General features: G+C 41.6%; 1 protein-coding gene across 1 annotated transcript in view; it reads left to right on the forward strand.

Moving 5' to 3' along the window:
- Positions 1-27,665, forward strand: part of Col14a1 (collagen type XIV alpha 1 chain) — a 209,903-nt gene that overhangs the window by 30,284 nt on the left and 151,954 nt on the right. The window contains exons 3-5 of the mRNA XM_032915565.1: positions 6,403-6,519; positions 10,404-10,547; positions 13,702-13,791. Coding sequence (XP_032771456.1) covers positions 6,403-6,519; positions 10,404-10,547; positions 13,702-13,791 — 351 coding nt within the window. The remainder of the gene's footprint in view (positions 1-6,402; positions 6,520-10,403; positions 10,548-13,701; positions 13,792-27,665) is intronic.

The raw sequence follows: 27,665 nt of genomic DNA on the forward strand, positions 1-27,665 counted from the left end.
CTCACGTAGGCTTTATGTTACTTCATAGAGACGCCCATGTTAGCTCATGAGCGTGTGCTTTTTTGTGCTGTGAGTAGCCCAACATATTTGGAAGTTGAAAATATTTGCCTAACTGCAGTGTTGACCATCTTTATAATGGATCATGAAATTATAACATATATTATTAATGAGATTAAAAGAACTACTAGTATGTCCTCCAGTTAAGTGTCCTACAAAATCTAACTCCCCCTATGCATAAATCAACAGCAGTGGGCAATGCATTTAATAGAAAAATGCATAAGAGAAAACCTAATTTATTTATCTATTTCAGAAAAACAGCCAAAGTACTTCTTCACTTTTAAAGATTTTTTAAAAGAATAAAAACCATACATTATCACATCAATTTAGCTTCATAAACTTTGTTATTAAGGTAGGATCTTGTTATGTGGCCCAGATTGGGCCAGAACCCATAATTCTCCCACTTTAGCTAGAAATGCAGTCATGTGCCACCATGCTTATGCTTTGAAGAGGAAACTATTCACTATGACCTTGACTGCAGCATCTCTATCAGAAGTGATTTGTGATTGCAAAAAGTTTCAATTTTCTTTGGCCAATTTAAAATGTATTTACTAGTAGATAACATAGTATCTCATTTAATCAAAATTGAAGTTATGGTCTTAAGCTTGGAAAAGACTGAAATGTTGACGTCTAGACATGCCACATGTAGGGACTAACTACCTTTCCCAATAGACAGTCCATCAAGATGAAAACACTTAGCTTCTGTCATTCCTTTTATCACTGGACTTGAGTTTTGGATTCCAGGGGTTGGAGTTGGGGTTAGGGTTGGGGAGCCTGCTTGACCTGGCTTGAGACACCCATGTACTTCCTAACCAGTGAAGTGTAGCTGAAGGTCATGGGCACTGACATGCACAAGGTGTCTCTGGTTGAACCCCTATGTAAAAACAGTGTAAAGTAATTTATGAAAATATCTCATTAGACAAATCTTTATATAATTCATCATTTCTCAAAAAACAGCAACATTGCAAGTGAGTTGAGAAAGAAGAGAGAAAGAGGCAAGAGAGAGAGGCAAGTGAGAGGCAAGAGAGAGGCAAGAGAGGCAAAAGAGAGGGGAGAGGGGAGGGGGAGGGAGGGAGGGAGGGAGAGGGGAGAGGGGCAGAGGGGAAGGGAGGGGAAGGGAGGGAGAGGGAGAGGGAAAGAGGTCATGGGGGAAGGAAGTTGGGAAAGAGCAGAAGTCTATCAAATGAGAAGCTAGATGCTAGACTATGGAATAATAAAAAAATGCTTTTCCTTCCATGGATTCCTATGGGAAGATTGTCAAATTGTCCTGTTAACAAAGCACAGTGCAGCACAGCAAGACAAAGCCCCTTGTGCTTTTAGAAACAAGCCACAGTAAAGAGAAGATAAAAGTGGATGGTCTTCCTCATTCCCCTCTGGGGTGAAGTTCATGTACACACAAGTACTTTCTGTTGAGCCTAACTTCATGTCACTACCCAAAGGAAGAATCTGTTGGCTTCCTCGAAGCTCCCAGTGTGTGCCCCCAAACAAAACTTTACATTTGATTTTGCCCTTTTGAAAAGATTAGGATTTGAACCGACACAGATTAACTTTTTAATCAGGTTCACTCAAGCACTTACTGGAAGTTGAGGACGGCACATTTGAAATGGGAAGCACGTCCCTTTTGCTTGCAAAGAGGAAAAAAAACCCACATAGATTCTTGTTCTGTGAGATAAGAGCAATTATTTTTCTATGACTCTTTACAGTATTTCTGTCAATTTTGCTTGCCCTGGCTTTGGCTTGAGTCCCAGTGCCTTCCAAAGGAAGAGGCTGGGGGTGGAGAAGGAGCTAACTTTGTGTTAATTAACGTTCATTCTTTGCAATGTGTTCTCCCTCCCTGAAGGCAAAAATGTGTGCTTTGCGTCTATCCAAAGATTTTTGTTTTAGTGATTGTCAGGATATAGAGGCTTCTGTTGGCGCTCAATGTGACCTGGCTTTTCACGGTTGTGGTGGCATGATGTGTTCATGGGACTATTTGTAAATCACAAAGAGTTGACCCTTGATTTTGCTGTGTCACTGGCTTCATCCTTTGTTTCCTTGAGGAGGTCTATGGAAGGCATGTCTCCTTGGGTTCTAGACGAACATCTGCATTTCATAAAGAGGATACACAGCCCATGCTGTTCTCATTGTCCTCTGTTGGCAGCTTAGAAAATTAGCTGTTAGCTAAAGAGAGGCTGAGGACCATGAACTCACACAGCATTCAAAGGAAAATAGCCTATGCAGGAAATCTACAGATGTCTACTGTCTAGTCTAGCTATCCTGAATGCTGTTAGTTTCGCTGTTTTCCCTGAGATCTCAGCACACCTGGCATGTTAACAGAGTCCACTGAACCTCTCAGAATTGGCTTAGCTCAAACCCACACCTGCTTGTCCCTTTCCACTTCATGGGTCCCAGGTAGGCCGATTTCTCACCAACTCATTCATGCGAAAGCTTGTCAGAGATAACTGTAAACCCCCTGATTTGATTGAGCTCAGAAATGTTACCTCGAACTCTTAATTCATATTTGTCACATTCCCCACAAGAATAGAAATGCAGTCACACGTTGAAGACTGAAAAATACTTTCTACGTTCCTTAAAATGCTGGGTGCTAAAAAAGTTGTTCTTTTGATAAGTTTGTATCTTCCCATTAGCCAGAATATCAAGTTGAAACTCCAAAACTAATGGTTTTGTTGTGCTGTAAATAGCACTTTCTATTTATGCATGATTAAAACAAGTCTAAGGAGATATTATTCTTGAGAAATGTCCTGTGCTCATTGATTTCAAATGCCTAGAGAATTGTAGAACAGTGTCTCAGTCAGGGTTTCTACTGATGTGATAAACACCAGTCAAAAGCAACTTGGGGAGTAAAGGGTTCATTTCAGCTTACAGCTCTCAGGTCATGATCCATCTCAATGAGGGAAGTCAGGGCAGGAACCCAAGGCAGGAACCTAGAGGGAGGAACTTAAGCAGAGGCCATGGAGGAGAGCCGATTACGATTACTGGCTTCTTCCTCATGGCTTGCTCAGCCTGCTTTCTTATAGCAGAATTCAGGACCAGCAGCCGAAGGATGGCACCACCCATAGTTGGGTCCCTCACATCAATAATTAATCAAGATAAATGCCTGACATACCTTCATATAGGCCAGTCTTATGGAGGCATTTTCTCAATTGAGACTCTCCCCTTCCCAAATGAGTCTAGCTTGGGTCAATAGCAAATTCTTTGCTAGTCTAGCTCATTGCCACTTTCTTTTCTTTTTTTTTTTTTTTTTTTTTTTTTTTTTTTTTTTTTTTTCGAGCTGGGGACCGAACCCAGGGCCTTGCTTTGTCATTGCAACTTTCTAATACTGATCTTTCTGTAAAGAACTGAAGTTGGGTCTCCTTCAAAATCAGTACCATGGATTTCTTGTGGGTCAGAGACCATCCCCGCCTTGTGTGTGAACTTGAACAAGGTTTTCAGTTACTGTTCCTTGGTTCTCTTATCCTAAAGTCAGGCAAGTGATATATTTTAGTGAGGATTTAAATGAGTTCTTAAAGCCCATCATGAGTTAAAAGGAGAGGAAGGGGAAGCGTTTTTTTGTAAGCCACTTGTAGTATTGTGTCCATTAGTCTAATGTTATAATCTAAGCTTTGTAAAAAGTGTCAGTTCTGAAAGCTAAGAAACTGGCTTTGGAAGGCTTGGTCATTCAGTTCAGTCTGTTCAGCTAATCAGTGACAAAATTGGAAAGCAAACCAATGCCCGAGCTTGTATTATACCTCATGTCTTTTCAGAACATCAGCTTCCTTCCCCAACACTGGGTCCCAAAGTTAAAAAAAAAAAAAAAGGCACAGAGTGGGTAATGGGTGTGACATTTCTGCTAACAAATACTTTTTTTCCCCTGCATTTTTGGATTTTTTTGTTTACATTTTTCCCATCTTTATTAAATTGTGTATTTCTTATTTACATTTCAAATGTTATTCCCTTTCCTGGTTTCCAGGCCATCAGTCCCCTAACCCCTCTTCCTCCCCTTCTATATGGGTGTTACCCTACCCACCCCTCCCATTACCTTTCCCCCCAACAATTCCCTACACTGGGGGTCCAGCCTTGGCAGGACCAAGGGCTTCCGTTTCCACTGGTGCCCCTACAAGGCTATCCTCTGCTACATATGCAGTTGGAGCCCTGGGTCAGTCCATGTACAGACTTTGGGTAGTGCTAACTAATACTTTTGTTTAGATATTACTAAGTAAAAGTGTTCATGCAAAAGAGCTTCTTTTTGAAACCCTGGAACATTTACAGAGGGTTCTGAAATGCATTCTGAAGTTTTAATGACTTACATGAAAGTAAAGAGATCTTAGCACTTTTTGACAGTTCAGAAAAATCAAATGCTATGGCCTGAATTATGATCATGTGCTACATACCTGACATGGGGTTCAGATTCTCCAGAAGAATCGACCAAACTTTAAAAAACACAATCATCTTGCATTTGATCCTGAATTTCTTAATGATCACTATCTTTAGTGATTGATTTACCGTTTTAGAATTCTCTCTCTCTCTCTCTCTCTCTCTCTCTCTCTGTGCAATGTGTGTGTGTGTGTGTGTGTGTGTGTGTGTGTGTGTGTGTGTGTGTGTATGAGTGCAAGTGCCTGCCTGTCAGGGTCAAAAGATGCCATCAGGTCCCCTGGAACTGGAGTTGCAGGTGGCGTTGGGTCCCCTGAGACAGGTTCTGAGAACTGAACTTGGGTCACCTTCAAAAGCAGTACCTACTCTTAGCCACTGAGCCATGTCTCTAAATTCTCTCAAATGCTTTAAGATGAATATTTTATGACCATAATATGCCTGAAATACTTTCCTCCAATATTATATTATCAAAACCATGTGATTGTCACAGTGGAAAACTTGAAGTCCTACATGCAATGGTCTCTATAGGGTAGGGAAGTTTTCATGTTCCAAGTAGAAAACACATCCTTGACACATAATGAATTCTGCAAGATTGGCTTCAGTTTCTGAAGGAGATGCAGATACTCAATTTTATTAATTAATTAATTACTTTACACTCCTATCGCTGTCCTCCTCCTGATCGCCCCTCGCACAGATCAGATCATTTCCTCATCTCCCCATCCCCTTCTCCTCTGATGGGTGGGGAGTCCCCCTGAGTATCCTTCCACCTTGGCACATCAACTCTCTGTGAGGCTCAGCACGTCCTTTCCAACTGAGGCTAGACTAGGAAGCCCAGTTACAAGAACATATCCCACAGACAGGAAGCAGCTTTAGGAATAGCCCCTGTTCCAGTTGTTCAGGACCCACATGAAGACCAAGCTGCACATCTGCTACAGATGTGCAGGAGGCCTAGGTCCAACCAGTGTATGCTGTTTGGTTGTTGGTTCAATCTCTGAAAGGCCCCAACGGTCCAGGTGGTTGGCTCTGTTGGCCTTCTTATGGCGTTCATATTCCCTTTAGGCCCTTCAATCCTTCCCCCAACTTTTCCATAATAAAGGTCCCTAAGCTTCATTCAGTGTTTGATTGTAGGTGTCTGCATCTGTCTGAGACATCTGCTGGGTGGAGTCTCTCAGACGACAGCCATATTAGACTCTAGTCTGCAAGAATAACAGAGTATCATTAATAGTGTCAGGGATTGGTGCTTGCCCATAGGTGGGTCTCTAATTGGGTCAGTTATTGTTTGGCCATGTCCACAGTCCCTGTTCCATTCCCCATCCTTACATTTCTTGTAGACAGAATAAATTTTGGGCCGAAAGTTTTGTGGATGTGTTCATGTTCCTAATATTCCACCGGGGGTCCTGCCTCTTCAGGTTTCATATCCCCACTGTCGTGAGTCTAAGCTAAGGCCACCCCTTTGATTTTTTGGGAGCCTCTCCTATCCCAGGTCTCTGGCATGTCCTTGAGATGTGCCCATCACCCACCTCCACCAGTTACAGAGTTCCGTTCATTCTCCTGGCTATTTGGCCATCTCTCCTACCTCTCCCCACACCTGATCCTGAATCCCCTCACTTCCCCTCCCCATCCCTTCTCCCACCCAGTTTCCTCCCTCCAGCTGCCTCCTATGACTATTTTATTCCCCCTTCTAAATGAGATTCAAACATCCTCACTTGTTCCTTCCTTCTCGTTAGTTTCTTTGGGTCTGTGGAGTGTTGCATGGGCATTAAATAATCCATTTTAACCCTACGTCATAGGTCAGTGCTGTTTGACAAAGGGGTATCCCTTGAGAGAAAAAGCACAAGCTTTCACGTCTGTCTCATTTTGCTCTCTGATTGACTCATTATTAGGGTTGTAGAAAGAACATCTTTCAAGACTGATGAAGTCTTATGTATTTTTGGTTATGCTTCGTTGACTCTGTAATTTAAACTTGAAATTTTCATATTTGTTTTTCTTTTCCAGTGGCTCCACCCACGAGGTTAAGATATAATGTAATATCCCATGACAGTATACAGATTTCATGGAAAGCACCAAGAGGGAAATTTGGTGGCTACAAACTGCTCGTGGCTCCAGCTTCAGGTAAAGAAAACTTGCTCTATTCTCTTAGGAATTTCTATGTACAGATGGTCAAGAATATGTAGTGCTGGATGTTGCTTTAGGAGACTATGTGAAAGACTTGGTTTAATTTAGTTTTGAATTTGACAAATTCTCTTCTCATTAAGGAAATAATGTGGCTCTTGGGCTTAACTGTGATTAATTCTTCTCCAGCTAAATTTCCCCCAAAATTTAAAACCACTAAAAATAAAGATACCACTTATGTTTAAATAAAACACTTTTTGATACACGTACACTGGTAGTTTGAATATGCCTGGCCCAGGAAGTGGCATTATTTGGAGGTGTGGCCTTATTGGAGGAATTAAGTCATTGTGGGCATGGGCGTTAAGACCCTCTTCCTAGTTGCCTGGAAGACAGTTTTCTCCTAGTGGCCTTCAGATGAAGATGTAGAACCATGCCTTCCTGGATGTCGCCATGCTTCCACCTCGCTAATAATGAACTGAACCTCTGAACCTGTAAGCCAGCCCCAATGGAATGTTGTCCTTATAAGAATTGCCTTGGTCATGGTGACTGTTCACAGCAGTAAAACCCTAAGACAGATACCATAAAGATATACTACACCTACATGTACAATAGTTGTGCTTGTAAGTCATTATTAATCAACTTTATAAATCATAATTAGTAATCAAACATCAAAATTATAATCATCAACTAGACATTTTGAAAATAAATTGCACCGGGAAATATATAGATCAGATAGACTTATTGATCACTACATAAAGGTGTGATATAAAGTTGTGATTAAATTATGGGTGAAGTCTCATGTTTCACACTTCTATAAATTTATACAGATAAATTCAACCCAAGAAGGGAATGTAGGGGAATTGAATGAGTGTCATGGAGCCACAGAGAGTCAACCCTGGATTTGTTGATTTCTAATTCTACTTCTGTTACCCATAAGTAGTAAAGTCCAGGCAGTTTATTTAGCCTCCCAGGGCCTCATTTTCTTATTGTGTAGAATGCAGGAAACATTATCACCACCCCCATGGAAGCATTCTGAGATTGCACATAGTATTTCTCAGAAGCTATTTGACATACAGAATATGAGATACAGCCCTATACTTCCAGTCAGTCAATAAACTGTAAAAAAGAACCCAAGAGATTCCTGTAATATTGTAGTTTGGTGAAGTACTGACTGTGATGACCAAAGGACCTGAACAATAGACATACACACAGCAGTGCTACCACAGAGAGATTGCTAAAGACTGTTACCATGGGAACACTTCACGTTGTCTCTCATCCGCACACACAAGTACATAATTTCTCCATAATTACATCATCACTTCAGTGCATCAGTTACTTTTCTGCCATGATAGAGTGTCCTGCATAAGCATTCAAGGGAGAAGGGATTTATTTTGGCTTCTGGTTTCAGAGGTTGAGTCCATGGTTACTCTGTCCATCACAGCAGTGGCCATGTGTGGCAATGGACCATTGTCTGATTCACAGTTGACCTGGAAGTGGGCAGGGAGAAAAGGGGAGGCTGCCACTTCACTGCTCTCTCTCTTTTTTCTCCTTTGATTGCGACTTGGATCCCCAGCTCATGGGATGCTGCTGCCGCCCATATTTAAAGATTTTTTTTCTTGCTCAGATAATTGTCTACAGATACACAGGGACAAATGTATACAGAGATGTACCCCACCTGCCTCTTTTGGTATCTGGTCATCTTGACAATGAAGACTAGCCATGATCTGCACCATAATACATGTTTTTGTAATATAATTATAATGGGTGATGAAGAAGGGCGTATAAAGCTGGACTTCTTTCTGTTGAGGACCATTTCTCAACTGATTTCATGGTCACAAATGTGTAATCTTGCCCATTATTAGATTTAGAAATCTCAGAAAAAATATAGGTAGATAAAGCACCCAGCTTTTAGTTTGCTCGTTAATTTTAAGTGTTGCAGACTTATTCCTTTGCCACCTTAGGGAACTGGGGAATTCCCTATGTCAGGTCTTGTCAGTGTTTTAAGTTCTATAGGTTAATTGCTAATTATATTAAATTGTTAAGCACTCCAGACACACATCGCTGAGGAATCACACTGACTCAAGTGCTTTGTGAACCAAACCTCACCCATGTTTATCCAATTCCCTCTGACACAGTGCACTCAAACACTAAGTGCCTAACTTGTTTAAATACCTCCACTGACAAAAATTGTGAGTAAAATTATTTCTTAATGAATAATTATGTTATCTACTGTTCTTATTAGAGTGGTCAAAGTCAATCAGTCAATTTAGGCTCATTATAATCTACTTGATTAAACACAGCAAATAAAAGAGTAACAAATGCATTTAACTGCAAAAAGTTTATGGACATTTTAGCACTGTGAGTCATGGTCCAGGTCTTTTTTTATGTCGGTCTTTCCCAAAGAATGTTCCATGGTGTTCTGCAAGGCACCAATAGCAATTACACAACCAAATGAGTTAATAGTCAAATAAATTTGGGAAGTGCTGGCTTAGATAGACTTTAAAGCATTCATTTTTTTATTATTGCAATCTTAAAATATTTCACAAAATGGTACATCTGTCTTCTAAAGAGAGACTGTAATAATCAGGGTTTTCTAAAAACTTTTTTAGAAAAGTATAAATTACATAACATTTGTGCATTTTGTAACAGATTTTTTTGAAACTTAACTTTTATTTTTTAAATCTATGTGTGTCTGTCCAAAATGGTTGTCCGTACACCACATGCATGTAGTGCCCACGTATTCCAGCAGAGGGCGTTGGATTCCCCTGTGCACTGTAACTGGAGTTACAGCCAAGTGTGAGCCACTGTGTGGTGCTGGGACTGGGACTCTGGTCCTCTGGAAAAGCAGCCAGTGCTTTCAACCACTAAGCCACTGATGAGTTCTTAAGGATAGGAGTTTGTGAAACAAAATTTCACATCTCGAACAGTAAAGGAAGTAGGCTCTGGTAAGGGATAAAGTCAGCTTCCTCCTTGAGTAGCAGGCCATATGGATAAACAGCAGGCAATATTTCACGTCTAGATTATTTTTATTGGGATGTAATTAAAATTTACTATTACAAGCTACATTTGATTAATTTAATCTCTCCGAGGGCCATTAGAGGGACAGACATGTTGAATCAATTTCCTCCTGTTTTTTCAGATTGTTCATCGCTGCCATAAATGACAGAAAATTGATAGAGAATCTGAAGGTGCTTTGGGGTTTCATGTAAATAGTCAGTATTAAACGCCAAAGTACTTTCAAGAAAGTCTTAGGTATCAGTCTAATTTGATGGGAATTTTGCCATTTTAATTTATTGAATCAAACTGACTTTTAAGTAGGCGGGCAATGAGTGCTCCTTCTTTCCGCGTCCTGAGCTGGTGGTGGCCAGTTGTAAGATAATTAGGTTTTTTACGGTGCAAGGGTGCTTCGGCTTACACTAGGGAGCAGAGGACAACAGTGCCGGCAGCGTGGTTAATAGCTTTCAGCCAGCTCATGGGCCGCGCTGCACACGCAAGAGGTGGCCTCTTCTTTGAAGACCGAACCTGATGTTGAAAATCTGCTTTCTAACCTTGTTCTACAGTCTCTCTTAGATGATTAACGTGATAGAGCGCTATCATGAAAGTCTTTTGTGACTAAGCGGGCAGCCATTTGTTATCGAAAGTAGAGAGAATGCGCAGAACGCGACAATGAAAATTACATTACACATGTCTTAGTACGTGTATTTCAAATGCTGTTACCATCTGATATGTATCGGGGTGTGCTGTGCATGGTAAATATTTACAACCAAAGTAAAATAAAAATTAGCGTCTGCCTTTTAACAGTCTTGACTGTGGTTAATAAAAGTTCTCAGTGAATACAGTTACTTCCTGCTTATCATCAAGCTCATCATTCTGCTTTTTTACAGGGGGAAAAACCAACCAGATGAATCTCCAGAACGGCGCAACAAAAGCCATTATTCAAGGCCTTCTGCCCGAGCAGAATTACACCGTTCAACTTATTGCCTATTACAAAGACAAGGAAAGCAAGCCAGCTCAGGGCCAGTTCAGAAGTACGTATTGACGTCTTTAAGAACCACCTGGGGCTCTGCGCTAAAAATAGTGGATGGATGGGGGGGCTTCCGAGATAAAGTCCTTTCTTTATGACTTCTGAACAAAGACATTTGCGGAGTCTACCTGTCCGCAGGTACACTTGACGTGTTTGAGATTCCCCATTGTCCAGACACTGTTAAGAACTTTTTAGGTTTTAGAACACTCAGTCCCGCCTCTCCTCGTGTTTTTACTCCAGTCGTTCCATTTCCTAAATTGCTATAGTTGTACCGGAAATGACGTCTCTTAAAACAGGAATCGCGCAGAGGAGCCACAGTTTGGCTCACTTGAGTCAAAGCTTTGCGACTGAGTTTCATGAAGCGCTCCAGCGGAGCGGCAGAGGGAACTTTACTCCAGGCCCCAGAAAGTTTTCTCAGTGGCTGTTGAAAGCCACTGGCTTCTACCCATTTTTCTCAGGTGGGGCAGTCGCTGGATTTGCCAGCCTTTCTGTAGACAAACTGTAAGCATGCCTGTTATGATTTAGCTGTTACCAATGTGGGTGAGGTAGGGTTTTGTTTTGTTTTTGTTTTTCTTTTTCCAGGTCCTTCTTTCCTCTTTTATATTTCTCTGATAGTCTTGGTCCCTATACGATAGAGCTCAATTCAGCCTGGTTTCCCTGCCTTGAAAACTCTCATGGTCACATGCTGTAAAATGGTATTCATGAGAAGGACTCGTGAGACTTGGATTCCTTTTGAACCCTCGTTGTTTTGATACATAAACACTCCCCCCCCCTTTTTTTTTAGACTTTAAGAGCAGAGAGCAGCTCTTAAAATTCTTGTGCACGAGAATGTATTGTTGTGATGTGGCTTTGCTATGGTGTCCTAGTCCTCACTACCACCCCTGTCCTTGTGCCCACACTCCTTGCCTCTCTTTCCCTCTTCTTCCTTCCTCTCATCCTTCTTCTGAGACAGTTTTGCTTTGTAGTTAAGGCTAGCCTAGAACCCACTATGTAGCCTAGGCTGTCCTAGAAAGTGTGAGTTTCCAGTTCTTTTGTTCCCAATCCTGGGATTACAGGTGTGCATCACCACGCTTGGCATGACAATTTGGTTCTAACTGATTTTGTTCCTACATGAAGTAGCAACATTCATATAATTTCTGTATGAACTTGTGGCCCTACCTCCATAGGGACTTTTTTTTTTTTTTTAAAATTCACATCTGCTGGTGTTGTGGTCTGTTTGGAATGCTTCCAAGCCATCTACTTTTCTCTTTGGAAGTATGTTCCATTGGCTTGAATCAGCCTGCCTATCTTAACAGTAACACATAAGTGCTCCCCTTCCGGGAACAGATTTGCAGAACCCCACATCTGAAACTACTCTCATCATACCCCTAGCATTTCTTAACCCAAATTTTCCTAGTATTAAACTGGCAGATGAATTTTATTTTAGAAAATGTAAGTGACCTGGGTCACAGCCCAAGTGTGGGTGGAGTGACAGATGTAGATTTGGAAACAGTCCATAAAGGATGAGATTTTAAATGGTTTGACGATAAAATTATAGTCAGAGTATTTAGAGATGCTGGGCAACTTTAGCATAAAGTCATGCTTCAGGAATGGAAGGAGGAAAAGAATCCAAAGATGAGAATATAAAAGATAGGGTAGTGGAATAGGAAAAAATATGATTGTATCTTTGCAAAAACTGAGAAACAAAGAATTTTGAAGAGGCAGGATGCTGATTAAGAAATCAAAGAAAGGGGTCTAAAGATGGATTATAAAATTAGATTACCGAATCTAGCAAGGTTAAAATATCTTATAGTTTTAATTATTACTTGTAGCCCAGAATTAAATCTCTTGGAATCAGAAAGACAGGAAAGAAGGTCTTTAGAGACAGGATTTCTTTAATGAGGTGAGAAGCCCTGAGTAGATGACAAGTCTTGGAACCTTTCAGCAAAGGCTCAAAGGCCAGTGGGAAGGACGAGGAGTGGTTCTCCAGGGACAGGATCGATAGGACCATCTTCTGGAGAAGACAACAAGGATGTTTGGAGAGATCATCATCTCCCCCATGCAGCTGACCTACAAACACGTCTACCTGCTCACTTCCTTCAAGTGCAGGAAATAAATAAGTGAAATATCTTGCCCTTGGCTCCCCCCCCCATTTTCACAGCACATTTGTATAGACAATATGACATTTGGTGAAGGCCTTGAAATCTTTGGACCACTTTAGAAGCCAACCAATGCAGGCAGGCCTCTGTGGAGAGGCAGGCATGGAGTGTGATAGAATATTAAGCTAATGGTTCAGGTGGCTCTGAGAGTACCAGAGGAGGAGGGGTAATTGTTAGCCTCTGAATATTGCCTTTCTGAAGTGACAAACATTACCATCTAAATATCAAGACTACTTTTGGCATTTTTATTACTAAAGATTAATGATATATAATGGGTTTCATTATGACATTTTCATATGTGTGCACCATTTTGACATTTTCATCCTCTGATACCTTTCAGTGTCCCACCTCTCTCCCACTGATTCCCGTCTCATCCCTACCACACCCCTTCCACTATGATGCCTTTTTCTTTTCTTCTTTGTCTGATAAGCCAATGGGTTTCATCAGGCTTGCTTATAGGACCATGGGTGAGAGGCTGTTTACAGGAGCACGGGCACCATAAGGGCGGTTTACATCTGTGAAGAAAATGTTAGAGAAACATTTGGAGGAAAAATTATGTGGTTCTCCACCTTCTCCTGAAGATACAGCAATTACAAACAAGAATGTCCACAGTTGCTATCTTTCTAGAGTGGGAACCATACTCATACATTGGGTCCAGAGACGTGAGGCTAAGGCCAGTGCCTTCTGATTTTATAAGCTAAGTTTTAGCATCTTGGCTTTTCATTCTTTTGTGTTTTCGGATGCGATGATCATGTCAGTTTTACTGCTGTTTTGAAGTGTTAAATTGATTTAATGCATTTGTCCACAGTGCACACATGATCTAAGCCTTAAGTACTTTTCATACCTTAGGACAAGCTTGAAGAAAATGTCCGATCTAACATTTGGAGAGGAGTTTGTACCATGGTAGTAATATCTGTCATTACTCTTTTTTTTTTTTTGTAGGGATTTTAGTTAAACACAATATTTGTATAGAGTTAAAACATTAATATCACATGTTTCCTATCTTTCCTTTTCCTCTAGTTAAAGATTTAGAGAAAAGAAAGGATCCAACCAAGCCCAGAGTCAAGGCTGTGGACAAAGGAAACGGAAGTAAATCAACTTCACCAGAAGGTCAGATACTTTCGTGCTTACCTCACTATGGGTGTGGCTGACAATACATACATAGTAGTCTGTCCCATCAACAGAGATATACAATCTGTTATGAAAATGGCCTTTGGCTCTTTTCTCCCCATCTTCCCAATGACTGTCAGCGTATGGATGGGGGACCTTCCATCCAGTCTCTGCAACCTACCAAGCATACATAGGAAGCCCATCCAGTCATGTTCCTTGTTGTATCTGTTGCTTCTTCACTTTAGGACCTCCCCTCGTGGATACCTCCCGCTGGCTGGAGTCCGTGGTAAACGGTCTATTCCACGTTGTTCTCGTTTGTGCCCCTCCCCCACTGTGCTAAGTATTTTAAAAACTATCCAAGTGCTGCCCATGCTGGATCCTGTAATGTGATGTATAGCATTAATATTTTGTATTTTCCACAAGGTTGTCTTCCTTAATCCATGCCTTACTTAAATTAAGTCATTAATTCTAAACATGTGATGATCTTAAACATATTCATTTGTTATTAGTGACTGACTTTATTGCACTGTCTTCAGGGAATGTGGTATGCAGGGATATTTTTAAAAGTTCGTTGAGATATTTTATTACTTAAATATGGCCAACGGTTAGATTCAGTCCACATGTCCTTGAGAAAAATGTGCTTTAATTTTCCCCACTAATGTTTGTCCACTTCTATTTGAAACTGGCAATTTTTCAGTTCTCATAGTGCTGGTGACATATACAGTGAGAGTTAGAATTTCTAGGGAAAATTTACTTCTGTTATTTATAACAATCCCTTATATAATCAGTTGTTCAGTTTTGCCTCAGAGCCTAAGTGTCTAAAATAAATGCAGTTATGCCCCCTTTATTATGCATAGTAGTCACAGAGCAACCCCTTTTGCCTTTTCAACTGTCACTGCATTTGTGTCCTCAGGTTTATAGTCTCAGGGCAAAGGCTGAGTGGCTTTTAAATATTCTACCTCGAAATTGCTATGTTGATTTGTAACCATGTTCACTTACATCTGCTGAAATTACTGAGCATTTTTGATTTATCGCTTATTTCTTTGCTTTGTATTAATTCTTACTTTTTATATTGTCCCTCCTCTGTTTATAGTCTCTTTTCCCCTTCTATCTGCCTTACTCTTCTCCTGGCCTGGAGTGTGCTCCTTCTTTTGTGTTTCTTTGGTATGACTGCATTGAGGCTTAGCATGCACACGGACTCTTAACAAAGACTATAGTAGTAAAGCTTTAGCACATCTCAGCAGTCCTCACAATGCTGTCAGGGCATTGCACCATTTTCTATCTACCAACTGTTGTCTCCTGCTCTGACTTTGCTACCTCTCGTATTTTATCTCACGCCAATTTCACACAGCCCATTTAAGCCCAATGCTTTCATGTCTATAACTTCCAGGTGAGACACATGACTCTTCGTAGCCAAAATTCTTCTATTTACACGCGCAACCACAGAAATCATTTTAGAATTGCTCATCTGTACGTGTAGCAAAGTAGGCAGAGTAGCCACATGGTCTGTTAACTAATGTTTGATATTTGATTGTAGTGTATGCTATAGGAATGAAGGTTCAAAAAAAAAATTGAGAACCAGGCCTGATCTCACAGGTTCGTAATTCCGGATACTTTGGAAGCTGAGGCAGGAGGATTGCAAGCTCAAGACTTGCCCCGGCTGCAGCATAAGTGGAAGGCAAGCCTGGGTAACTTAGTGAGAAAGAGCAACAACACAACACGGAGTCAGGATGTAGCTCAGTGGCAGAGCGCTTGCGCGCGGGATGAGGCAAAGCTTGGATTAACGCTCTTCTTCACCGCTCACTCTGCGCTGTCATCCATTTTTAATACAGTCACGCTAACTCGAGTCTGCAGACTACTGAGGTGCTTCCAAAAGTCAAAAGTTAAAAAAAAGGGCAATAAAAACTATCCTTCCTCCCAGCTTTACTCATCCTCAGAATCAGTCTCTCTTTGTTTTATCTTTGTTGGGGGTGGGGCGGGGCAGTGCTGCGAAGCGAGCCCACCCAGGACCTTGAGCATGCCTGGAGTGTATTTCACTACTAAGTGACACCCTCAACTCCCAGTCCATCAGGTTCCGACTTACATGTTTCTGCTTCTTTTTGAAAAAGTACATTTGTTAGCATTTTAATGTGATATTTTTAAAAGTTCTCAGTTAATATTTGGATTAACCTTCTTTGCCTGTTTATGCTCAGAGAATATTTGAGATAAAAACCTGTGGATTCATGTGGCTTCAGAACTTACTAGTTTTTGCTCAGTATTACCTTCTCTATTCTTTGTCTTGCTACTAGGAGTTTTGGAAGCACAATGTAGGCCAGCTTTAGGGCTCCCAGGAGGAGGAACTCGAGTGGAAGCCACAAACAGTCCCTCCCAAGATTTAGCATAAGCCCCTTCCAGGATAAGAGTCCCATGATTCACATCAAACTATGTTGTCGTTTTCTCTACAGTCTGTTATCTTCTGGTCTGGGTCTCTAAACTGTGAATAGCTCAGACACAATCAGTCATAATTAACATATTTCAAAATTTGAGCTGAAATGCAAGGAGCTAGGATGTCTATCTGAAGCTTCTGGGCTGTGAAATAGTTGCTTGTCTCTAATGTACACATTTCTTCAGGACTTAAAAACCAGCTTGCAAACAAAAGTGGTATTTGCCGCTGAGCACAGGTTGGCATGTTGACACGAATGGTTATTTCCCCATGGCTGTCCAGACAGCTTTCTCTAGTTATTGTTGGCATTTTGCATAGGAATATAGAATGAGATTGGAAAAGATTACGGGCCAGATAAGAAAAGAAGCATAAGGTTTCTTTCTTCTTTTCTGCCAGTTTTTTTTCTTCTTTCAGTTAAGGCCATCAAGTCTCTCTTTTCCCAGCCCCTAATGGGGCTTGCCCGTGCTTAGCTTCAAATATCAGGCAGGCCCTTTCACACGGAGTAAACTTTGCTGTTGTTCTCTGCACTAGAGAGAGAAGGGATGAAGCTGGAGCTCCCATTTTCTTTTCTTTTTAAGTTTTTATATTTTTTCTTGATACAATAGAGCTCTGATTTTCTAAAGAAAAAAAAAAAACCTTAAAAGACATGGGCTTGTTGTCTCATACTCAGAAAGTCAGGTGACTTCACCAGAACCTTCTCTCCATTGAATTTGTAAAATACAGGAGAGGGGCAGGTACAGGATAGAAGGGGGCCTGTCATTGGAGGAGAAGGAAGGATGGGTGGGAGAGAAGTTTGAAGGAAGAGGAGGAGATTGGAACGGAAAGGAGGAGAGGAGAGGGAGAGAGAAGAAGCCATGGCAGGACAATATGGCGGATGACGTTAAGATTCTATGCTGTACCTTTACAGGTTGTTACAAATGTTCTTAAGGGATGGATGGCACTGGGCTTTGTATGTTTAGTTGGGCAATTATATCTTACCAATTGGGTCAAAAAAAAAAAAAAAGACATGGGCTTGTTATTCTTTCCAAATAACAATGGTCTATGGGCTAGGCTGAATCCTCTGCTATTTTTAAAGTAATGCTTTATTGGGACCCAGCTTTGCTCATTCCTGACACACAGTCTTTGGCTGCTCTCCCACAGTCCCAATTTCGGAGTGTTTCAGAGGAAATCATATGGCCAGGGAAGACTCCAGTATTTTCCATCCTGACCTCTTCAGAGTATAATCGTTGATTCTTGCTTTAGACTGTTTAAAACTTTCCGATGTTTTGATACTAAACCCCCTTCCTAAGTTGATTTCTTTTCTGAGATCATTTGGTTTGTTCTGTTATTTTCAGTCAGAGCTGTCCAGGATGTAATCTCGTTTACACATCTTCCAAAGATTCCATTTCTTCTATGCCCACCCACATATGTCTTTGGTTTTTAACCTGAAACACGAGAACTCCTCAATTAACTGTGAAGACTGAGTGAATTACTCTAAGTTAAGTACTTAGAACACAGTGAATACTTTTAAAGCATTTATTATTAATATTAGAATGCTCCAATCTGAGAGCATGGTGGTGCAAGCCTGCAACCTCAGCTCATAGCTTCGAGGCCAGCCTAGGCTACCTAGTGAATTCCTGGATAACCTGGGCTACACCTTGTTTAAAACAAACAAATAAGCAAACAGAATGATAAAAATAAATAAGATCCTCCAAATACTAGAGAGTATACTCTCAGGTCAGTCTTTATCTTTCTCTGTCCTCCCTCCCTCCCTCTCCCTCTTTCCCCTTTCTATCTTTGAGAAGGTCTCATATACTCTATGCTAGTTTCAAACTTGCCATGTAGCTGAGGCTGATTCTTGAACTCCTGACCTTCCTTCCCCTAACTTCCCAGTGCTGGGATTGTAAGTGTTTACCACTCTACTTGGCCAAGAGGCTTATCCATTATGTTTGACAGTAACTGCATAGATAAGATTTGATATTTATCAGCACTGGACAGGCACTGAGGTATCTACTGGGGATTAGCTGATGTTCACGGTTGGCATATGTCTACTCTCATGGAGCTTGTGTAGACCAGTACAGGGCAACACAGGTTTCCACTGGCTTCTCCAGACGAGGAGCCCGCTCTGAATTATGCAAGCTAATCATGTTTGGATACAGCCAGGCCCTGTGATGGCTCTCAAGGCATATTTTCACATCTTAACCCCACTTTTGACACCTTTATGGTCCTTAACTCGATGAGAGACTAATTTAAAAAAATTATCACCTTCCCACTAGTTTTCCAGGGCTTACACATGCCAAATTCAAGATTGTGCATTCATCCTTCCTTCCTTCTTCCCTTCCTTCCTTCCTTCCTTCCTTCCTTCCTTCCTTCCTTCCTTCCTTCCTTCCTTCCTTCTTCTTCCTTGCATTACTGAGGATTACACCCAGGGACTCATACACACTAGACAAGCACTCTTCTAGTTGTATTTTCTGGCTTTTTCTAAGACGTGTTGTCTCAAAGTAAATTTCTTTTTTTTAGTATATTAGCTATTTTTTCTTGCTGTGACTGAATATTCGACAAGAATAATCTTAAGGGAGAAGGGCTTTATTGATTTTACTTATGATCTGAGGAGATACAGTCTATCACGGTGGGGATGGCATGACAGGCACACAACTTCATAGCAGTGGAATGTGTGGTAGCTGATTCCTCACATCACACTGGATCTGGGAACAGACAGGATAGGAGGTGCGATCAAGCTATAGGCCTTCAGCATCGCCTCGACTCACTTCCTCCTATGCATCTCTGCCTTCTAGAGCTCTAGCAACTCTCAAAGCAGCATTGCTAGCTGGGGACCAAGAAGTCAGAGATAACCAGCCTTTGGGGGACATTCCTCATACAGATTGTAACAGTCACCCCATGAAAGAATTGAAGATAAAAAAACAAACAGAAAACCTTGTAAAATGTGTTACTTGCCCATTTAGATCTGCTTTGCCTTAGATGCTCTTGGCTTTAGGACAGTGAAGTTTTCTTTGGGAAACAGTGGTTTAACACACACATCTTCCTTCTGTGGGAGCAAGGCAATATTCAAAGGGGCAAAACTGGTTCTTGGGGCAGAGGCTGAAAAGTTTTTTACTCCGTTTATGTTCATAGCTTAGGCATACATAAACATATAAACAGTTATACAGTACGTGGCATCAGCATTTCATGAGGAGGTAACCAGGCAAAAAAACATGTCTAGAAGGTCTTCTTATGGGAGGATAACTTTACAAGGTTGGGAGACCCTGACCTGTTGCAACAAATGTGCAGCAGAAAGGCTCTCTCTCATTTCTGCCTCTTTTTGCCCCTGGTTAGTGCTCTGTGCTTTCCCTAATGTGTTGTTGAAACATACAGTCACTGCAAAACTAGTGAGTCAAGCTCAAGGCAATAAATGCTTTGTGCACTTCCTGGAGTCTGAGAGACCAGACCCAGCAAGACATCAGAAGAAGAGCAACTTCCCAGGCTGAATCTGGGAGGATAAACAGGAGCGTTATTGCATGGGCAGTTTTCTTCTCAAAATTTATTATTTTCCTTCTCGTTGTCTTCCTTGTTGTGTCAGCATGGCTTAGACAGCATGCAAGGTTTGGGGTCAAATACTATCCTCCTCTGCTCTCTGTCTAGTTGCACAGTCATGGACAGATTAACCCTCTAAACCAACTTCGATTTACAAATGAGCACAGTACTCACTATTAGCATGTAGGGCTATGGAGGGTAGTTAATGCTATCATGTCCGGTTTATATTAGGCTCTTAAGGAAATTGTGTTTCTATTCCTGTGTGTGTGTGTGTGTGTGTGTGTGTGTGTGTGTGTGTGTGTGTGTGTATTTTAAAAAGAAAATACAGCCATGCCTCAATATCCATGAAGACAGGCTCTAAGAGCCCTTACAAATACCCAGACCTGAGCATTCTAAAGTCCCTTAAATAAATACATTTTAAAGGTTATCTCGACATGAGTATATAGTACACTTATCCTCTCTTGTGCTTCAGATCATCCCTGTATTATTCACAATACCTAACAGAGTAATGTAATAGAAATAGATCTTATACTGTATATCGAGGAACAAGGAGAAAGGTGTACATGGTCATTACAGATACAATCTTTAAAGTACTTTCACTGCATGGCTGGCTGGATCTGTAGCTGTGTACTAGTGTCTCATGGCTTTTCTAGAATGATCTGTGGATAGGTTTGACTTGTGGACTTAAGGAAGGCGGTTCTGAATCTGGGAGAAGACTGAGAGAGGTCATGTTTATTCAAAGGTCTTTAAATACAGCAGAAAGAAAAAATATTCTGTTTCCTCTCCCCATCTGTGCCAGGAGTTATAGATTGTACACAAACACACAGACACACAGACACACAGACACACACACAGACACAAACACACACACACACACACACACACACAGAGCCTTATTTTAATATGTCTTAAACAGCTCAATGGTTGGGCCACCTCCAAACTTGCATGTGGCTAGCACACTCCCCTCTGATATTCCTGAGTTATTACTTACTAAAACCTATATTCCATCATGGCTGCTCTGGACCCAGACCTGCAGCCCTCTTGGGCTGAGTTCCCTAGCATCTACATGACGGCTTTGTTCTCAAGTATGGCTTCTACTCTTTTCCTGGCATAGCGGCTCTCCTCTCTCTTCCTGCTCCCTTGCCCAATTTTTTTTTAAAGATTTATTTATTTATTATATATAAGTACACTGTAGCTGTCTTCAGACACTCCAGAAGAAGGCATCACATCTTATTACAGATGGTTGTGAGCTACCATGTGTTCGCTGAGATTTGAACTCAGGAGCTCTGGAAGAGCAGTCAGTTCTCTTAACCACTGAGCCATCTCTCCAGCCCATCCTAGTCCTGCCTCTGTCTCCCTGCCCATTGGCCATTGTCAACTTTATTTACCAATCAAAAACCAACTAGGGGCAGGGTCCCTTGGTGTCTTACATGTGGAGGTGCAGATTCTCGTGCAGTTTTGGGACCAAATTAATGTAATACATGCAGCATTAGACCAAATCCACAACAGAAACAGAGCTGATAAGACAAAAATAACCTTTCTAGAGTCACTGTTGAGAAAACTGGGACATAACTGGGCAAGTGTACAAACAAAAATTTAAAGCTGATTTCGTATAAATGATGTTAGGGAGTACTGTGTTTTCTTAAACCAATTTATTTTAGATATCTTGGTTGTGGTAAGTTCACTTTTGAGAGAGTAGATAATCTCTCTCTCTCTCTCTCTCTCTCTCTCTCTCTCTGTGTGTGTGTGTGTGTGTGTGTGTGTGTATGAAAAGTAGAGGCGTTGGGGAAAGAGTGACTGTATTGGCATGAAGTGAGGAATAAATACAGACAAGTCAAGAGTGGTAGAGATCAGCTAAGCTTTGCAAAGCATAATGAATAGTTTAGCTCAGTCTTGGTTGGGGAGGGAGCAGTACTTTTAGGATTTAGTTTTGGAAATTATTGGAGAGCCAGGTAGTTAGGCCATAGAGAAGGTATTTGAGGACTCTCAGCCTTCCATCTTTTTTCCATCTCATTTTTTGCAAAAAAAATTGATTTTTTAAAAAGTTATTTATGTATTCACTTCACAACCAATATCAGGCCTTCCTCTCCTCCTGGTACCCCCTCATGAAATCCTTCTCCCATTACATCTTCCCCTTCTCTTTTGAGGAGGAGAAGCCCGCTTCTGGGTCTCTCTCTCTCTCTCTCTCTCTCTCTCTCTCTCTCTCTCTCTCCTCTCCTCCTCCCCTCCTCCTCTCTCTTTCTCTCACACACACACACACACACACACACACACACACACACACACACACACACACACACCCCATACACATCCTGCACATCAAGTTGCTACAGGATTAGATGCATCCTCTCCTACTGAGGCCAGGCAAAGAGGTCCATTTAGTGGCATGGGATCTGTAGGCAGGCTCAGGCTCAGGGACAGTTCCTGCTCCAGTTGCTGGGGAAAGCATATGAAGACCAAGCTGTTGATCTGTTACATATGCTCAGGGGGCCTAGCTCCAGCCCTGTTCACTCTTTGGTTGGTGATTCAGTCTCTGGGAACCCGCAAGGGTCCAGGTTAGTTGAGTCTGTTGGTCTTCCTATAGAGTCCCTGTCCTCTTTGGGTTCCTCAGTCTTTCTTCCAACTCTTCCTTCCATAAGACTCCCTGAGCTCTATCTAATGTTTGGGTGTGAGCCCCTGCATTTTTTTCCATGGGTTGCTGGGTGAAACCTCTCAGAGGACAGTTATGCTAAGTTCCCGCCTGTCTGCAAGCATAATAGAAGATCATTAATAGCGTCAGGGATTGCTTCTTGCCCATGGAGTCTCAGTTTGTGGCAGTCATTGGTGGGCCATTCTCTCAGTCTCTGCTCTGTCTTCGTATTTGCACATCTTGTAGACAAGACACATTTTGGGTTGAAGGTTATATGGGTGGATTGCTGTCCTTATCCCTTCACTGGGAATCCTGCCTGGCTACAGGAAGTAGTCTCTTCAGAATCCATATGCCCTACTGCTAGGAATTTCAGCCAGAGTGGCCCTCATAGACTTTCTGGGCCTCCCCCCATCCCCAGGTCTCTGACACATCCTAAGGACTGCCTACTCCCCACCACCAATCTTCCTTCTCTCTCCCTTGTTCTCCCAAATATGATCCTCCCACTGTTCCCCTCTCTAGTCCCTCTTCCATCCAATTCCCTCCTCTCATCAACCTCTGATATCTTCTTTGATTCCCCTTCTGAGAGAGATTCAAGCATCTTCCCTTGGGCCCTCCTTGTTAATTGGCTTCTTCAGGTCTGTTGGTTATAGCATGGTTATCATGTACTTTATAGCTAATATCGACTTATAAATGTGTATATACCATACATGTCCTTTTGGGTCTGGGTTACTATGTAGCCCAAGTTGGCCTTCAACTGATGAGAATCCCCCTGCCTCGCTCTCTTAAGTTCTGTGGTTACAGCTATGCATCACCGTGCTTAGCTCATCTGTTTTAGTTAACAGAGACATTGCTGCTCCCCAAAGCAGACATCCTGCCTGTTATTTAGTTGATATCTGTCACCCGTACAGTCATGTGGGCATATAGAAACTCCTAATCCCTCTTCTAAGGTGATAGCCCTTTAAATATGGAAGCAGCTGTCTTCTCCCAGGCCCCCAGAGTGAGGAGAACGTGATGACTGTGCTGTTTATAGGGCTGTCAGTTATTGTTATGATTCAGGACTCTGAGTGGCGGCTGAAATGTTCTCTAGGCTGTGGGGCCTGACCAGACTCTACATTCCTGCGAGTTGTTGTGGTGTTATGCACTGCGGGTCGACTGTAGGACAAATGCCTATGGATTTGATTTTATGCAGCTCGACAATTTTCCTTCCCTCCTTTTGTCTATCTCTATTTGTCTCCCTCTCCCTCGCCTCTCCCTTTCTTCCCTCTTTTCTTTTGTAATAGTATTTGAAGTGAATTTTGGCTAAGTTATCCAGGCTTTGTAGTCAGCTTTACCTTTGAATTCAGACTTTCCGTTTTCTCAGTTTGTGGGGAGTGGTCAGAGTTCCTACCCTCTCTAGTTACCCAATCTCTTTTCTGTGAGGGAGGAAGAACACTTGTTGTATAGGATCGATATTTAATTAAAAAGACATTTGTAAAGAAGGAGGTTTATAAAGAGCAGGCATACAAAATCATGGAGGCAGCCGGCCAGCAGGAGACTCAGGAGACAAGAACAGTGTAGTTTTCATTTGACTCTGAAGGCTGGAGCTGACGGTGTCAATTCCAGATTGAAACCCAGCAAGCTCAAGGCAAGAAAAACTGCTGTCCCAGAGGGTCTAGGGAGCTGGCAGAAGTTCTCTCCTAGTTTGTCCTTAGCTCTATTCAGTTGATTACAGAGCCCTACACTCAGAAGACAGAACAATCTGCGTTACTGTCTCATCAAGAAGAAACATTTCCACAGACACATATAGATTAGTGATTGCTCAAGTGCGTAGGCAGTCATAGCTCAGTCACAGTTAATGACATAAAAGATGGTGGACATAAGGCAATTACTACTCAATTCTGCACAGTGCTTTTCTAAGAAGTAAGACATTCCAGGAAGAACTAAGACCAGGAAGAGAATACTGGGGAGTGCTGTGCTAGATCATCCATCAAGGATGCTGTGGTGATGACTTAATTATCTACCTGATTGGATTGGGAAGCACCCAAGAAGCTTTATAAAGCACTCTAATGCCTGTGTCCATGATGGTGATTTTAGAGGCAATTAGACAAGGAGAGGGATCTGACTGAATCCATAGGTAAATTCCTTGATGGATTCACAATATGATGGTGTGGTAGGGAGGAAATAAAAGGCAGAAAGCAGAGCCAGGGTTTCCTTGCAGGATGTGGGTCAGTGGGTCAGTCTAGTTCTGAGTTGTATCAGGTGCTGACTCTTCCCTGGCCTCTGAAATGAACGTGCCTGCCCGGCCTCGTCCTTCTTACACAGCTCAGACCTGTAAAACCAGTTGGTTCTGGCCAGTGACTTACCACAGCGACAGCAGCCAACCAGACCGTGTGTTAACTGAATTTTATTGGGGATAAAATTTGCAGATCGATTTCGGAACAATTGATATCGTTACTGTTGAGTCACCCACCTTGGGCACACAGTAGCTTTCCTTCACTGTTTTCCAGCTTTAACAAGTGTCTCCATGCACGGTTTGGTAAATATATGCTGAGGAATTTTTCATCTTGAGGGCGATCGTAAGTGTCCACACTTACTTCTATTACTTTCTGCCATTATGTTTCATGATGATCTTATTTTTGCCACTAAAATAATTAAGTTTTTATTTGTTCACTTGTTGGCCATTATTTCTTGTCCTTTTGAGCATCTGCCCATGGTTCTTTACTCTTGAAGGTCATGCTTCCCAGTTTTCCCTGCTGTGATGTTTCTCCCCGTTTGTAATTTATCACTCTTCTTATTATTCAGTTTGTTTGTGGCAGTCTCTCCATATAGCCCTAAATCCCAGGGGTCCTCTCACCTCAGACTTTCCAGTAATATGGGTTAGGGATCTTTAGCGTGGATTTTAATTTTTCCTTAAGGTGTTTTGTTAATGTGAACAACTTCTCAAACTTTAGTGTCGTTAAAGTTATCAATATTTGAACTTAAACTCAATTTTATATTATGCAATGACTTAGTCAAAACTTATTTAATTTATGAGTGAGCTTAATAATGAGGATATTTTTATTGGAAATCATTCAAAAATAGTAAACAAAACTTCTTCACTCTTCTGAATAAACAGAAGGGATTTCTACTCTGTGGTCTTTTCTAAGCCTGGGAAGATAGCAGCTCAGTGGGAGAGTGCTTGCCTCAGACAAGTGTGGCCCTGGGCTCAGTGCTAGCACTGCAAAAGCAGGAAGCAAACAAAACAAAATAAAACAAGAAAACCCAAACAAACAAAAAACCAAACCAAAACAACAACAAACAAACAAACAAAAAACCCAAAAAACAAAACCAAGTGGAAGCAAAAGGAAAATTCTAAAAAAAAATTGGACATTTTCCCAATTATTTAATGTTTGTAGATGTTTGTGAAAGAAACAAAGCAACACCATTTGTGAGTAGGCATTCCTCATCTAAAAACTAATAAGACTGGGTTCTTGAAGCATAGTAAGATAACTATTTGTCCAGATTATGTTCAAAACCTAAGGAATTTCTCTTCCACAAACTGTGGCACTATCTGCTTTAGACTTAAGTTACAATAGGGCTGCGTCTCAAATGCAAAGCTGGTATCTTCTATTAAATAAGGGGAATTTAGGGCCAAGAATGTAAATAACACTTCTGGATTGAGTTTTACTATTGAGCTTCCATAATGGAGACTGGAGTAGTCCATTGGCAAATACATTTTCCCTCATCTGGTAAAAAGATCTGGGTCTTCCATGCATATTCATGTCTGGAAAAGAAAATCAAGCTCCTTTAAGCAAATGTGGTGTGATGGATGCAACGGCAAATTTGTTAAACTGCCTGTCTCTTTTGCCAGCCACACTAGTTCAGCCATCTTTCCTTAAATGATAAAAGCATTTTGTTTTTTCAGTTTTTCAAAATTTCATACTCATCTAGGATGGCTCATGGCCATGGCCACCTACCCCTGCCTCCAGCTTTCACCCTTCCTGATACATCTCTGTCCCCAATTCATTTATTTTTTTGGTATAACCCATTGGACCAATTAGTGATGCCCACAAGCACATGGGTGTAGCATCACCCACTAGGGTATGGACGACCTACCAAAGGCCACCCATTCAAAGAAAAGTGGCTCCGCCTTCCTCAGGAGCTGGAGACTGACTGCCGGCGATGGGTGTCAGGAACCCCTCCGCACTCCGTGTGGGAACTTTGACATGTTTGATTTTGTGCAGGCAGCCAAAACTGCTCTTAGTTTGTGTGTGTAACTGCTGCGCCATTTCCAGACGACAGCATTTCATAGTGTACGCACCCATCTTTTGGATCTTACATTCTCCCGCCCTCTCTTCCATGATCTTCTGTGTGCCTTGGAGAGGGAGGTTGATAGAATTATTCTGTCTGTGGTGAGCACTCACAGTTGTTTCTTCTCAGCAGTTTGAACAGTTAGGAGTTTCTGCATTAGCTACTCCCGCCGCCATAAGTAGCTTCTCCGACCTGAGAGTCACACAAATCTATCAGCATAAACACGAATATTTCCAAGACAGTTGGACAACGAGTCTATTTAGCAAGGCAACACCGATAGATTCATTCTATCGGCTAATGACTTCCTTTACCATGGGTTTTAATGATACTAACAGTACTAGGTCTGAATTACTTCCTGTGCAGTAGACCTTGAATTCAATCTATACAGCAGTTGGGATACCCACCCGGTAGTCTTGCCACTCTTATACCAGTGAGCATGTCCTGCTTGATGACTCAGTTCTTTGATAGTGATTTTCAGCATATTGGTTTTCAGTATACAAATTATATTTTAAATATTGTTATGTTATCATTTTAATGTTAAGACATTAAACCAAGTAGGGATTTATCTGGTCTTGAAAAAAAGTAAAAGCATGTGTGTATACACACACACACACACACACACACACACACACACACACACACACACACGTGTTGTGCACAGATGTTTTATGAAGACAGGTTCCATATCCCTTTCCCCAGCATCCCCACAGTGGGTAGGCACCAACCATGATGGTGAGATCCTGGGTGTGCCATGCCAACAGCTTGCTGTCCTTTATGGATCATTATGTGAAATACTCACTGAACTATTGAAAACACCAGTTTCTTAGCTGACCTGTAGGGACAAATCTATTGTCACATAGAAACAATATGAAGAGCAGCAGCACATGAAATAGACTTGGGCGAGCCCTGAGCCTTCCTTGATTTTCTTTTTTCCAGATTAACATCTTACTTAATCAAAGCCTCTGTACCATTTTTAGGCTAACTACCTAGCCTAGGCTTATCTGACTTGGCTTACCAAGGCAGCAGGGTAGCCTTTGCACTTTC

The sequence above is a fragment of the Rattus rattus genome, chromosome 1, assembly GCF_011064425.1.
Source record: "Rattus rattus isolate New Zealand chromosome 1, Rrattus_CSIRO_v1, whole genome shotgun sequence".
Classification (NCBI taxonomy): domain Eukaryota; kingdom Metazoa; phylum Chordata; class Mammalia; order Rodentia; family Muridae; genus Rattus; species Rattus rattus.